This window comes from Megascapheus bottae, chromosome 1 (genome assembly GCF_031878675.1).
Source record: "Megascapheus bottae isolate mThoBot1 chromosome 1, mThoBot2.hap1, whole genome shotgun sequence".
Taxonomy (NCBI): Eukaryota; Metazoa; Chordata; class Mammalia; order Rodentia; family Geomyidae; genus Megascapheus; species Megascapheus bottae.
The window spans coordinates 57,718,855-57,731,284 of record NC_143509.1 but is presented as its reverse complement, the minus strand read 5'-3'; the positions used below and the strand labels follow the sequence as shown (position 1 = coordinate 57,731,284).

At 38.2% G+C, this 12,430-nt stretch overlaps 1 protein-coding gene across 2 annotated transcripts in view; it reads right to left on the bottom strand.

Moving 5' to 3' along the window:
- Positions 1-4,152: 4,152 nt before the first annotated feature.
- Kpna1 (karyopherin subunit alpha 1) overlaps positions 4,153-12,430 on the bottom strand; it is a 54,828-nt gene continuing 46,550 nt past the window's right edge. For both annotated transcript variants that reach the window (XM_090345451.1, XM_090345455.1), the window contains 4 exons: positions 11,218-11,343; positions 8,602-8,729; positions 7,501-7,679; positions 4,153-6,613 (listed from right to left, as the gene is read on the bottom strand). In XM_090345451.1, the coding sequence (XP_090201577.1) occupies positions 6,426-6,613; positions 7,501-7,679; positions 8,602-8,729; positions 11,218-11,343 (621 nt within the window). In that variant the 3' untranslated portion in view covers positions 4,153-6,425. The remainder of the gene's footprint in view (positions 6,614-7,500; positions 7,680-8,601; positions 8,730-11,217; positions 11,344-12,430) is intronic.

Sequence of the window (12,430 nt, the reverse complement as noted above, 5' to 3'; positions counted from 1 at the left end):
TGACTTTCTAAAAGTAAGTGGAATAGAAGCAATGCATCCAAGCTATATAGTAAATTTGTAAACCCAGGAGCTTGCAGGAACTGGGGCTGTTTTAAAAATTTCTTTATGGAGGGACTGGGAGTTTGGCCTAGTGGTTGAGTGCTTGCCTAGCATGCACGAAGACCCGGGTTCAATTCCTCGGTACCATATGCATAGAAAAAAGCCAGAAATGGTGCTGAGGCTCAAGTGGTAGAGTTGTAACCTTGAGAAAGTCCAAAGACAGTGCTCAGGCCCTGAGCTCAAGCCCACGACTGGCAAAAAAAAAAAAAAAATTATTTATGAAAAAAATATGTTCAAAGCAATCTCCAAACCATGAAACAGTCACAGAATGAAGAAATAAATCTTATTTTTGTAACTTAAACTGGAGATATAAACAAATGTGGCTGGGAGTTTGGCCCAGTGGTAGAGTGCTTGCCTAGCACGCACGAAGACCCAGGTTCAATTCCTCAGTACCACATAAATAGAAAAGCCAGAAGTGGTGCTGTGACTCAAGTGGCAGAGTGCTAGCTTTGAGGGAAAAGCCCAGTGACAGTGCTCAGGCCCTGAGTTCAAGCCACAGGCAGGACTAGAAAAAAAAAAAAGCTGTGTTTCACACCCTAATCATATGCTTCCACTTCAGTTGGATATAGCTTGTAAGAGTTTGATTTTAAAATATGCCAGTAAGTGGAGCAATGGCTCTAGTGGTAGAGTTCTAGGCTTGAGAAAGCCCAAGGACAGTGTTCAGGTCCTGAGTTCAAGTCCCAGGACTGGCCAAAAAACAAAAACATACCAGGAAAGACAGGAGATATTTAGGGTATACAAAGTTAATTGTTATATCTATAGGACGTATATTTTTTGTGTGTACTGGATGGTACTTGGTCTTAGTATGGGTTCTCCTCTAACTTTTCCATTCAAGGCTGGCTCTTGAGCCAAATCTCTATTCCTGGCTTTTGCTGGTTAATTGGTCTCTTGGATATGTCTGTCTGGTCTGGCTTCACATGGTAAGCCTCCTTGATAGCTTTACACTCATGATCTACCAGTACCCAGCTAGACAAGTTTTGAAAGAAAAAGGTCTTCTGTGACAATGTTTGCTTGTGTAAACAGTTTGTCACCTGATACACTTAAAATGTTGTAGGTTTCAACCAATAGCAAGAGTTGGAGTTTTCTTTTGCAATCAATTATCCTTTATAACACAGATGTACATCTCACCATTTGTCATTCACTGGATGTCTAGTATATAAGGATGTCTTATCATATGCAAGGCACCATGGCTATTACAACCATTCCAAATCAGAATCAGAATATTTAGAAAAGGAAAACGCACAGGCCCAGGGGGGTAGGGCAGTAGCCTTGAGCTGAAGCCCTTAAGGACAGTGCCCAGACTGAGTTCAAGCCCCATAACTGACCAAAAGAGGGGGAGGGGTACTTGCAGAGTAAATTTCTTCCCTTGGCCATCCCTTATCGAAGAAGTGTTACCTTGGGGCAAAGTAATTTTTTCCCAAAGCTTGACTCTGTCAAATGATAATAATTCATCTCTAAGAGCAAGCTGGAGGATTAATTAAAAACATATTAATTCAAAACAAGGGAAATTTTATAGCCAAGCAAATGGAACACAGTAGATGGATGCTCTGTTGAGAGTAAAGACAAGTTGTCCTTGCTAGAAGCCAGGGGCTCATTCCTGCAATCCTAGCTACCCAAAAGGCTGAGATCTGAGGACCTTGGCTTGAATCCAGCAGAGGTGAAAAAAATCCTAACGAGGGTGTGGAGCTTGGCCTAGTGTAAGAGTGCTTGCCTAGTATGCATGAAGACCCGGGTTCGATTCCTTGGTACCACTTATATAGAAAAAAGCTGGAAATGGTGCGGTGGCTCCAGTGGTAGAGTGCTAGCTTTGAGAAAGTCCAAGCACGGTGCTCAGGCCCTGAGTTCAAGGCCCAGGCCTGGCAAAAAAAAAAAAAAATCTTACTGACATTTATTTCTAATTAACCACCAAAAAGCCAGGCTGAAGTGGGAACAATGCCAAGTGAAAATGCCAAGCCAATCAGAGGCCATGTTCAATTCCCAGTATGTATGTACACACACACGTATGTACACACACACAATACAAACGATATAGTTACTGAAAATAAAATGGAACTTTTCTTGGTACAGATCCTGAAGTTGAACTCAGGCCTAAGCTGTCTCTGAGCTTTTGTGCTGATGGCTCGTGAAGCCACAGTCCCATTTCTGGGTTTTGTTTTTTTTTGGTAGCTAAATGGGAATAAGAGTCTCATGGACGTTCTTAGTTTGCCTAGGCTAGGGTGGCTGTGATTCTTGTATCTCAGCCTCCTGAGTAAGTAGGATTATAGGCATGAGCCATCAGCACCCAGCCAAGGAATTGTAACTTTTATTCTATTAACAGTTCTTAATTATTTCCTACCTAAGCTTCTAGATACATCATAAGTGAATAGCAATTTGGTACTTCTAATAAGTATGTAACTACTTGCTTTATCAGCATTAATCTGATGCCCATTCTCATAGCCTATCTTTTCTTAAGAAAGTATGTTAAACATATTTAATATCCTTTACATTGAGTCAAGATGATATAGAATATACATATCCCTAGCTATTTTAATTTCAAAAATTACTTTAGATCACAGAGAAAAGGTAGCCTAAAATACTTCCTAAATGGGTAGATATGTATTTAATCTATTTGCCTTGCAACAGAAGGTATGACCCTAATAATTTAGGATTTCAAAACCTCCATATACGGGCACATTTATCTATGCAAAATATGTTTTGGAATGTAGGAGTTAGCAACAATCTGTGTTAAAACAAAACTCCTTTCAAAAAATGAATCCCTTTGCTTTACTTAACATCACTGTTAGATACCACAATATTCAATTACAAAAACACAGCTTCAATCCCTGAAACAGCTATAATGATTTGCTTATTGGTCACTTTCCACACAGTTTATCATCTAGAAAATAAATTACTTGACCTAAGGAAAATCTTTTTATAATACAGTTCTCAAGTTTGGGAGTCCAACAGGTGATTATTTATTACTGGAGAAACAAATCCAAAGCTGTAGGTAACCACATACCACTGAGGATTTTTTTTGACCAATGTGACTGGTAAATTATACTGACATATTTTTTTCAACAAAATTAGCAGAAACCTGTAATATTTCAGATGTATTTTGGGACACTATTTTTTTTTTCCACTTTGACAGTACAGCTAAATCCAATCAGATTTATCTGGTAAATGGAAGAAATAATCCTAGGGTAGAAGCTGTAAGATTAACAAAGGTAACAATTATAAAGGGTCTTGATTGGTGACAAGGGCATAAAATATTCCACAGAGAACTGTCTACTAAACATACATCATGTGTTCATATCATTAATGTCCTTCCTGGTATCTCTTCATCCTACTATAGCTACATATTGTTCTTCCTATACGAGGTACCTCTACTTCTCAAAATCTCTGAATGTGTTCCATACTGCTACCCAGCTCACCCCCCTCATTGCTCCCAAGTCCATAAAAAACATATTTTGGGCCGGGAGTTTGGCCTAGTGGTAGAGTGCTGGCCTAGCATGCATGAAGGCCCAGGTTTGATTCCTTGGTACCACATACATTAAAAAAAGCCAGAACTGGTGCTGAGGCTCAAGTGGTAGAGCTCTAGCCTTGAGAAAGTCCAAGGACAGTGCTCAGACCCTGACCTCAAGCCCAGGACTGGCAAAAAAAAAACCCCAAAAAACATATTTTGAAAGTTTGGAGACAGAAGGGAGGAAGAGAAGGAAAAGCCAACAGCCGTATTCTTTTAGAACAGCATTAATACGATCACAAGAATTTTCTTGTGTTAAAATTAACATGCTTTTATAGTGAGTAACACCTTTATGATGGAAGTATTCAATAAACCAAAACTAGATAAAAATCTCTGCAGACAAAAGGAACTTTAAATGCCATTTCTATTACCTAAAAGGCTGTTTTTTTTTTTTTATCAATACCAAATTCCAACATTTCTGAATAGAATATACTGGCATTTAACTTAATTCTAGTTTTGTACTTAAAATTTTAAAGTTTACTGCAGGTATTAAGGTTCATGAACTCCCAGGACTAGAGACAAGATAAACTTTCCTACTTGACAAAATAAGATGATAGCAGTTAAATGGAGTTTTAATTCAATCACTGAGAAACCTGCAATTGCTAGCAAAAAATCCTCATTGTAGGCTACCCTGGCTAACATGGGAATACAACTTTCAAATTGGTTAATAAAATGGAAATTTTTTAAGCCATTCAACAGAAGGTACATCATTTAAAACCATCTATAGATATGACATGTTACAAGTAATTTACAATAAAAAACAAAACTCAGCCACAAAAAGAGTCAAAGCTAAAAACAAGATTTTTACTATGATTCAGTGCTTCTATAATCCTTCTGAAACGAGTTAATTTTAATGTGATGTAAAGGCAACATTGAAAGTTCTTTAAATTAACCACCTAATTAATCCCTAAAATCACAAAGAATCAGTCTTTTACAGGTCGAGTGCAGCAAACTAAAATGTTCTCTCAGCACAAAGCAGCACTATAAAAAGTAACAGTACAGATGGGACTTGACTAGTTTTGTAATGGCTGCTCCATCAATAACAGACATCAGACGGTATCCATCCCAGAGCACAGACACAACTACAGACTAGAGGCGAAGAATGCATCACACTCTTGGCTGATAAATGTCCTTTGTCTCAGAATCTTTCTAGTTTGAATGAAGTGGACTTTTAAAAAAGTAAATCAGGTCACATAAGTTGGCTGTTTAAATAACACCATGATGAGGTATGAAAACTCTGTATCCCTTACATTCAGCAGGATTTACCAGAGATGTATAACAGCTTTTCAGGGGCAACTGTCCGATAGTTTTTTTACACTTTGGGATTATGATGATTTCTAGAAGGGTAGAGTAAGTCTAAAGAGGATAAAAAGGGTATATGCTCAGAATGGAAGTGAGCAACTTTTCCTTTGGAATTCATTTTGAACCGATATCACCAAAAATCTTCTCTGATCACGTATCCCAACATTGAGTCAAGATGGCCAACTAGCACCAGGAAGTCTATTGAACTCATTTGCAGTTCTCTTGGCAATTAAAACTTTTTTTTTTCCATTCCCGTCCAAGCACAAATGTGAATCAGTGAACACAGTACTAGAAGAGCCATTTGTAGGTGCAGGCTTGTAGGGTACTAGTAGGAGTTGAAACAAAATGGTTAGAGAACACTGAGGTTATTAGAAAAAGATCTTTGCCCTTATTTGAGTTAAGCAGATCATGTTGAAAAGATGGTTATATTTTTGGAGATAGATGTTGTACTAGAGGGATCCTATATGCAGCGCACTGGCTAAGAAAAATAAATCCCTAAGTAATATGTCAAAGTATGTATTATTTTCCAGGCATGGAGGGAAAAGCACCTAGGGTGACCTCCAACTTACTGAGGACCTGAATCATTTGCTGTAATGCAGACAACAGCCTCTAGTCACATTGGTTGAGTTTGGGAAAAGCGAAAGGTTTGGTTTTCTTCTTATTCCTTTATTAAATTATAGGATATGGTTTTTTACTAAGAACTCTAAATCTTCATATCAGCATTAGAATTGAAACCACTTCCAAATCCTAAGACACATAAGACCAAAGAGAAGCAAAAGTCATTCAAACTAGTATGTGCTCCTCTCCTTTCTGCTTTAAAGGGAATCTGCATACCAGTATCACATTTAAAAGTCAGAGTTAATTCTTCAGCATTCCTGACAACTAGAAAGCACATTCAATGAAGGCTGAAGGTGAGGGAGTAGATGGTTTAACTTTAATATCTGAAGAATGGCGCCAATAGAGGAAAGAAAACCATCCAATCTCAGTAAAGATTAATGCAAATTTGGCTAGAAAAAGCCACCAGGTAATCCAAAGGTTCACTGTGGAAGAACTCATGAAAAGTATTCTGAAGTATTCACAACAGATCTAAACACCTCTCTTGTTACGAGTAGTTGTGTGAAATTCAAGATAAAATGTTTAGTTTTATCTTTTAATGTCAGTATTTTTCCCCACTCTATAAAGGGAATGAGGAGGAGTCCTCTTTTTTCCCCACAAAAAAGGGAGCCACATTAACATGTATACATTCCCATGACTCTAATGTAAATACGGATCTCCAAAGCCTAGGGACTTTTCCATAAGAGAGTGGGCCATTCTGGTTACCCTTTTATTATAAGGGTATTCCACCACAGAGAGCCAGAGGTTTTCCAATGTGTGTAAGAGAGCAGGTGCGCAAGGCAAGCAAATGAGCGCAAACAGTATTATGGAAAACATTTGAGAAGATAGCTCCATGAGGACTGTGGGCTCCACAAGAGGACTCAACTGGGTAGCCTGGTCTTACACAGGAACATGAAAGTAGAATATTCCTTCACAGCTGGAAACCTTCCATAGGAGCCTCACACTGCTGGAAGATGTACTGCTGCTGGCTAAGGTCAACCTGGGGTGCAATGCTACTATCTTCATCTTCGGTCCCAAAGTAATGCTCAATAAGATCAAAGGCTTTCTGGTAAATCTCCTGGTTTTCATGACTCTGTAAGAATTCAATTTTGTCCAGACCTAGAATGAAGAATAAAGGAAAAACTTTACTGGCAATTCCAATAAATGATTTGTCATATGCTTCCTTTCTTGATAAGGAAAAATCTCTACTTACATATATCTCTTATTATTCTATACTATTATTGAAATGGCTGGTTTGATTACATATGAAAACTATTAAAATCTGACCTCCAGCCCGGCACTGGTGGCTCATGCCTATAATCCTAGCTACTCAGGAGGCTAAGATCTGAGGGTTGTGGTTAAAGCCAGCCCGGGCAGCAAAGCCCACATGTAACTCGTATCTCTAATGAACTACTCAGAAAAAGCCAGAAGTGGAGGTGTAGCTCAAGTGGTAAAGCACTAGCCTTGAGCAAAAGGAGCTCAGGGACAGCACCCAGCCCAAAAGTTCAAGTCCCAGGACCAGCATACAAAAAGAAAAGAAGAGGGGCCGGGAGTTTGGCCTAGTGGTTAAAGTGCTTGCCTAGCATGCATGAAGACCCGGGTTCGATTCCTTGGTACCACATACATAGAAAAAAGCCAGAAGTGGTGCTGAGGCTCAAGTGGTAGAGCTCTAGCCTTGAGAAAGTCCAAGGACAGTGCTCAGGCCCTGAGCCCAAGCCCAGGACTGGCAAAAAAAAAAAAAAAAAGAAAAAAAGAAAAGAAGAAAGGAAAGAAAAGAAAGGAGGGAGGCGAGAGGGTGTGAGGAGAAGGAAGGAGGAAAGGAGGAGGGAGGAAGGAAGAGAAAGAAAATCTGACCTCTTAAAAACATAAGCAAACAATCCTCCAATCATAGAAACAAAAATTTCTTTAACAGTTCTTACAGCACCTAGTACTCAACAATTTTAGTATTTTTATTGGAATCATCGATGGCCTAAATCTTAGCAACAGGCTTCTTCAAAGCATCTTACCATAAGCTTCTTCAATCAAAGCACAGTAAGGATTAATGCCATTGCCATTTCTTTTGGCCTCTTGTTCTCCAAGCCTCAGGATATTTTCCAAACCATTTAGGGCAACCTGTACAATCTTAGAGTCCATGACAGTGAGGAGATCACAGAGTGGCTTGATACAACCCAGTTCTACTAGGTACCTAAATTAATACAAAGGACAATTTGGTCAAATGTATGAAATTTTGTAAAATGAATCAAAATGATGAGAGCCAACTGCAAACTTATTGAATAAAAGTACCAAACAACCAGATAAGCTATAATCTAATCACGAAAAAGGCTTCAACAATTAACCAAAATCAATTATTTGGACATCTATTAATCCCCTTCATAATTTTTGGATTGCAAAAAATAAGAATTTCTAACTATAAATAAGAGCAATTTTTAAAATAGTGTAGTTTTGTGAGCTGTCATATTTGTACCTATATATCAGCGACAATGCTCAAACATGATAACATACTTGATTTGAAAAGGCAGCACAAAGCTGGGTACAGTGGCTCATGCCTATAATCCATTACTCAGGAGGTTGAGATCTGAGGATCCAGGTTCAAAGCCAGGCACTAAAGTCCATGAGACTCTTATCCCCCATTAACTACCAGAAAACAGGAAGTGGTTCTGTGGCTCAAGGGGTAGGGCAGTAGCCTTGAGCTGAAGAGCTCAGGGACAACGTCCAGGCCTAGAGTTTAAGCCCCACAACCCCACCACCACCACCAACAACAACAAAAAAGAAAAAAGAAGAGGCAGCACAAGCCCAAGAGGCTAATCTTCCCAATATAATTAAAATTGAACGAAAATTGCTGAGAAGACAATGAGAAGAACAAAGCCCTGCTCACTAAATTACAAAATAAAAAGCCAATGAGACAGGTATTACAACATTAAATGTGCATTTGAGTCTATGATACCACAAGTAAATATTACAAGGAGGTGGAATTATGCATACTTAGATAATAATATCTCACCTCATTCCTCAAATATGGTTATCTTTCATTCTAAGTAATATATTAGGGAGAGTTAGAAACACAGTGCTTCCTTCAATTTGCAAAACACTAAATGGCCAGTACTTACTTGATCTGTTCAGCTGATCCGCCAGAAGTTGCATTTGTGATGGCCCAAGCAGCTTCTTTCCTTGTCCGAAACTCAGCAGTTTGTAATATACTAATAAGGGCTGGAAAAATGTTGGCATCTATCACCGTCTGAAATTAAAGGAAAATTTAAACAGGAAATTACAATATTTATCAAAGTATCCCAAATACTAATTACAACTTTTTAACTAGATAACTAAAGATACCCCTCCAGACCATCTGTCAAACCTAATGGGGCTTTATGCCAGGATCACACCTGTAATCCTAGCTACCATGAGCGTGAGACAAAGTCGTTGGACGCCAGCCTGGGACAACAAATCCTAGAGACTAAGTACATGGGAAGAAGTCCTTATCATTAGTCTTTAGGCTATTCGTAGTATCACAGACAATACAGTAGTTTGTGATGTTAAAATCTCCCAGTATTTTTCCAGAGTTCTTTTCTTTTTTTGCTCAGTCCTGGGGTTTAAACTTTGGGCCTGGGCTCTGTCCCTGAGTCTTCTACTCAAGGCTAACGCTCTACCACATGAGCCACAGAGCCACTTTTCACTGGTTAATTGGAGATAAAGAGACTCACAGACTTCTGGCTGTGCCTAGGCTGGCTTTAAACCGCAATCCTCAGATGTCTGCGTCCTGAGTAGCTAGGATTATAGGTTTAAGTTACCAGCTTCCAGCTCAGAGTTCCTTTCTTTTGTCTCTCCTACCCCTCTAACAAATTATATGATTTATATATAAGATGTGAATTATAAATTGCACGATTATACAATAAATTAATTGTATAAATATTACAATAATACATTATACAATTAGAAAATATTACGGTATAAATTAAGCTGGGCACCAGTGGCTCACGCCTGTAATCCTATCTGAGGATCAGGGTTCAAAGCCAATCTATGAAACCTTTATCTCCAATTAACCACCAGAAAACTGGAAGTAGCACTGTGGCTAAAGTGTTAGAGTGGTAGCCTTGAGCTGAAGAGCTCAAGGACCGTGCCCAGGCCCAGAGTTCAAGCCCCACAATTGACAAAAATAAACAAGTAAATAAATAATTGTATAAATTGTATATTATGATTCATATAATTACATAGTTACACAATTCTATTCTCCTCTGCTAATCTTATTGGTTCCCTTGCATGTATTTCTGCATATATGCTGAGACTCTAAAGTTTACCTTTTGTCTTTGAAGTCCACCCAGGGTATCCAGCAGCTTACTGCACATCTCAAACATATCATCTGTCCTCTCTATCATCTCCTTTAAACCCTCCAGTTTATAAAGGCACTTCATCTTCATTCTGTATTCAGTCAGTTATCACTATCAACTAGAAATATCCCAGGTCTAGCTTTTCTGATCCTTTAGGATCTTCACTTCCATCTTAATCCAAACTGCTACCTCCCAATGAGATTAGAAGAATGTCCTTATTATTTTCAATATTCCCAATAACATAATCTCATATGCATACCATAAATGGCTATAGCTATCAATCTCAGATCCTAATTCAGCTTTACGGGAAGACTAATACCATTCACAGCCAAGATTCCTTTTTATCAGTGATGGGCAACAGCAATATTTAACTAATATTGATCATGTCATTTACTGGCGGTGTCCTGGAGAAAACTGATTTCTATTGAGCCTATTTTTATCATGTTCTAAACTTACATTCATTATTAATAATTGCATATAGGTGGTGGATATAACATGAGGTTGAGAGATGTGAATTTATTGTGGTTAATATCTTGGTGAGATGAACCCTATAATTCCACTCAATTCAAAGTTCTCTGAATGTCTTATTATACTTTTTCTGACCCATTTTTCCAGCCTTAATCATGACTCATGCTGAACACTTTGGCACTGTGCTTTTCTTTCACTTGAGTTACTTTCCTAGTGACAAAAAGGCAAACTTAAAGAACAGATAATCATTTAAAGAAAAAAACAAAGCCAGTCGCCTAAAAGTTTCTGAAAAATCAGGTCAACATAACACATGTGTTCACTGTAAAACAAACACTTTAGTAAGCATGAGTCAATTAAATCTATTTAGAATAAAGTCCTTCAGATTGTTTTAAAAAATGCAATAAATCATTGATTATTAAAGGCAAGGAGAAAAATTGGAGCCTTAATGTGTGTGTGTGTGTTTAAAGGTTTAGTTTTTTTTTTTTTTTAAAAAAAAAGACCAGCCAATAAAAAACAGAAATTATAGGGTGGGAGCCTTGAGCTGAGGAGCTCAGGTGACAGTGCCCAGGCCTAGTTCAAGTCCCATGACCCAGCCAAAAAAAAGAAAAAAGAAAAACACCAAAAACAGAAATTAAAGCCAGGCGTGGTGACTCATGACTCTAATCCTAGCTACTCAGGAGGCTGAGATCTGAGGATCAAGGTTCAAAGCCAGCCCAAGCACAAAAGAACCTGAGACTCTTATCTCCAATTAACCTCCAGAAAACAGGCAGTGGGGCTTGGCTCAAGGGTAGAGCGGTAGACTTGAGCTGAAGAGTTCAGGGACAGTACCCAGGCAGAGCTCAAGCCCCATGACCCACCAAAAAAAGAAAGAAAAAATAATAATAAAAAAAAACCCCATAAATTAAAGGAGTAACTTTGTAATCTTGACATTACCTGGATCTGTGCCCTGTTTCCAGCTGTGATGTTAGATATAGTCCAACATGCTTCCTTTTTGATAGATTCTTTTGGGCTACTCAGCAAATGGAATAAACTCTGAAGAGCTGAGCAATTCAAAATTACCTAAAAGGAAAAGTTTAAAATCTTTACTGAATTGTTCCAAACTTATTTTAGGAAAATAGAAAAATCTTCCCTTGGATTTTATACACCTTCATATATATTAAGAAAGTTCTAGTTAGAATTAGTTTCTAGATCATCAATCTAGATTTATCATGCACTTTCACAACCACTAAAATTTCAGTTTACAGAATATAATACTGAGGCAAGTGTAGTAGCCCATTATCCTAGTAGCCAGGAGGATGAGATAAGAGATTCACAAGTTTGAGGCCAGCCTTAGTTACATAGATGTATTAATAATTAGAATACAATTACTCATTACTTTTACTCATTATTTTGCTGTCACTTTACTGAACAAGAATATATCTAAAGATCAGATAATAAGTATTATAACATTTACAAGTCCTTTAAATAAATATCTTGCAGTGAAATGCATACTCAATGAAACACATCAAATATAGGATATATGAGTTCACAAACACTTGGGGGGGGTCCTTTTCCCACCAAAGGAAACGTTACTGGCAGAGTACAGGTTATGGGTAAGATCATGAATAGATCAGGTATCAAAAGTTGAGGAAAGAAAGCAGGTATAAACTCACAGTGGTGAGTTGTCATATTAATTCAAAAAACATATAGCAAGCACCTATGTGGCAGTGGAGAAATACAAAAACTTACTTTTGCTTTTTATTTTTTCCTCTCAAATTCACTGCCAGTGAATTAAGCACAGGGCTCAAATTTTCAGGAAGCACAAGAACTACTTGCAACACTCCTTTTAATTCCATACCCCAGGCTACCTCGGTTCCCTCAGAAATAATGTCATTAGTGGCCTATTGGTAGAGTTCTTGCCTGCTTAGCATGCACAAAGCCCTTGGTTCGATTCTTCGGTACTACATACACAGAAAACAAAACAACAACAACAAAAAAAACAGCTGGAAGTGGTGCTGTAACTCAAGTGGTAGAGCACTAGCCTTGAGAAAGTTCAAGGACAGTGCCCAAACCTTGAGTTCAACCCCCAGGACCAAGACCAGGACCAGAAAGGAAGGAGAGAAAGAATACCATTAGTTTCCTCTGTATTCTTTCAGATATTTCACCC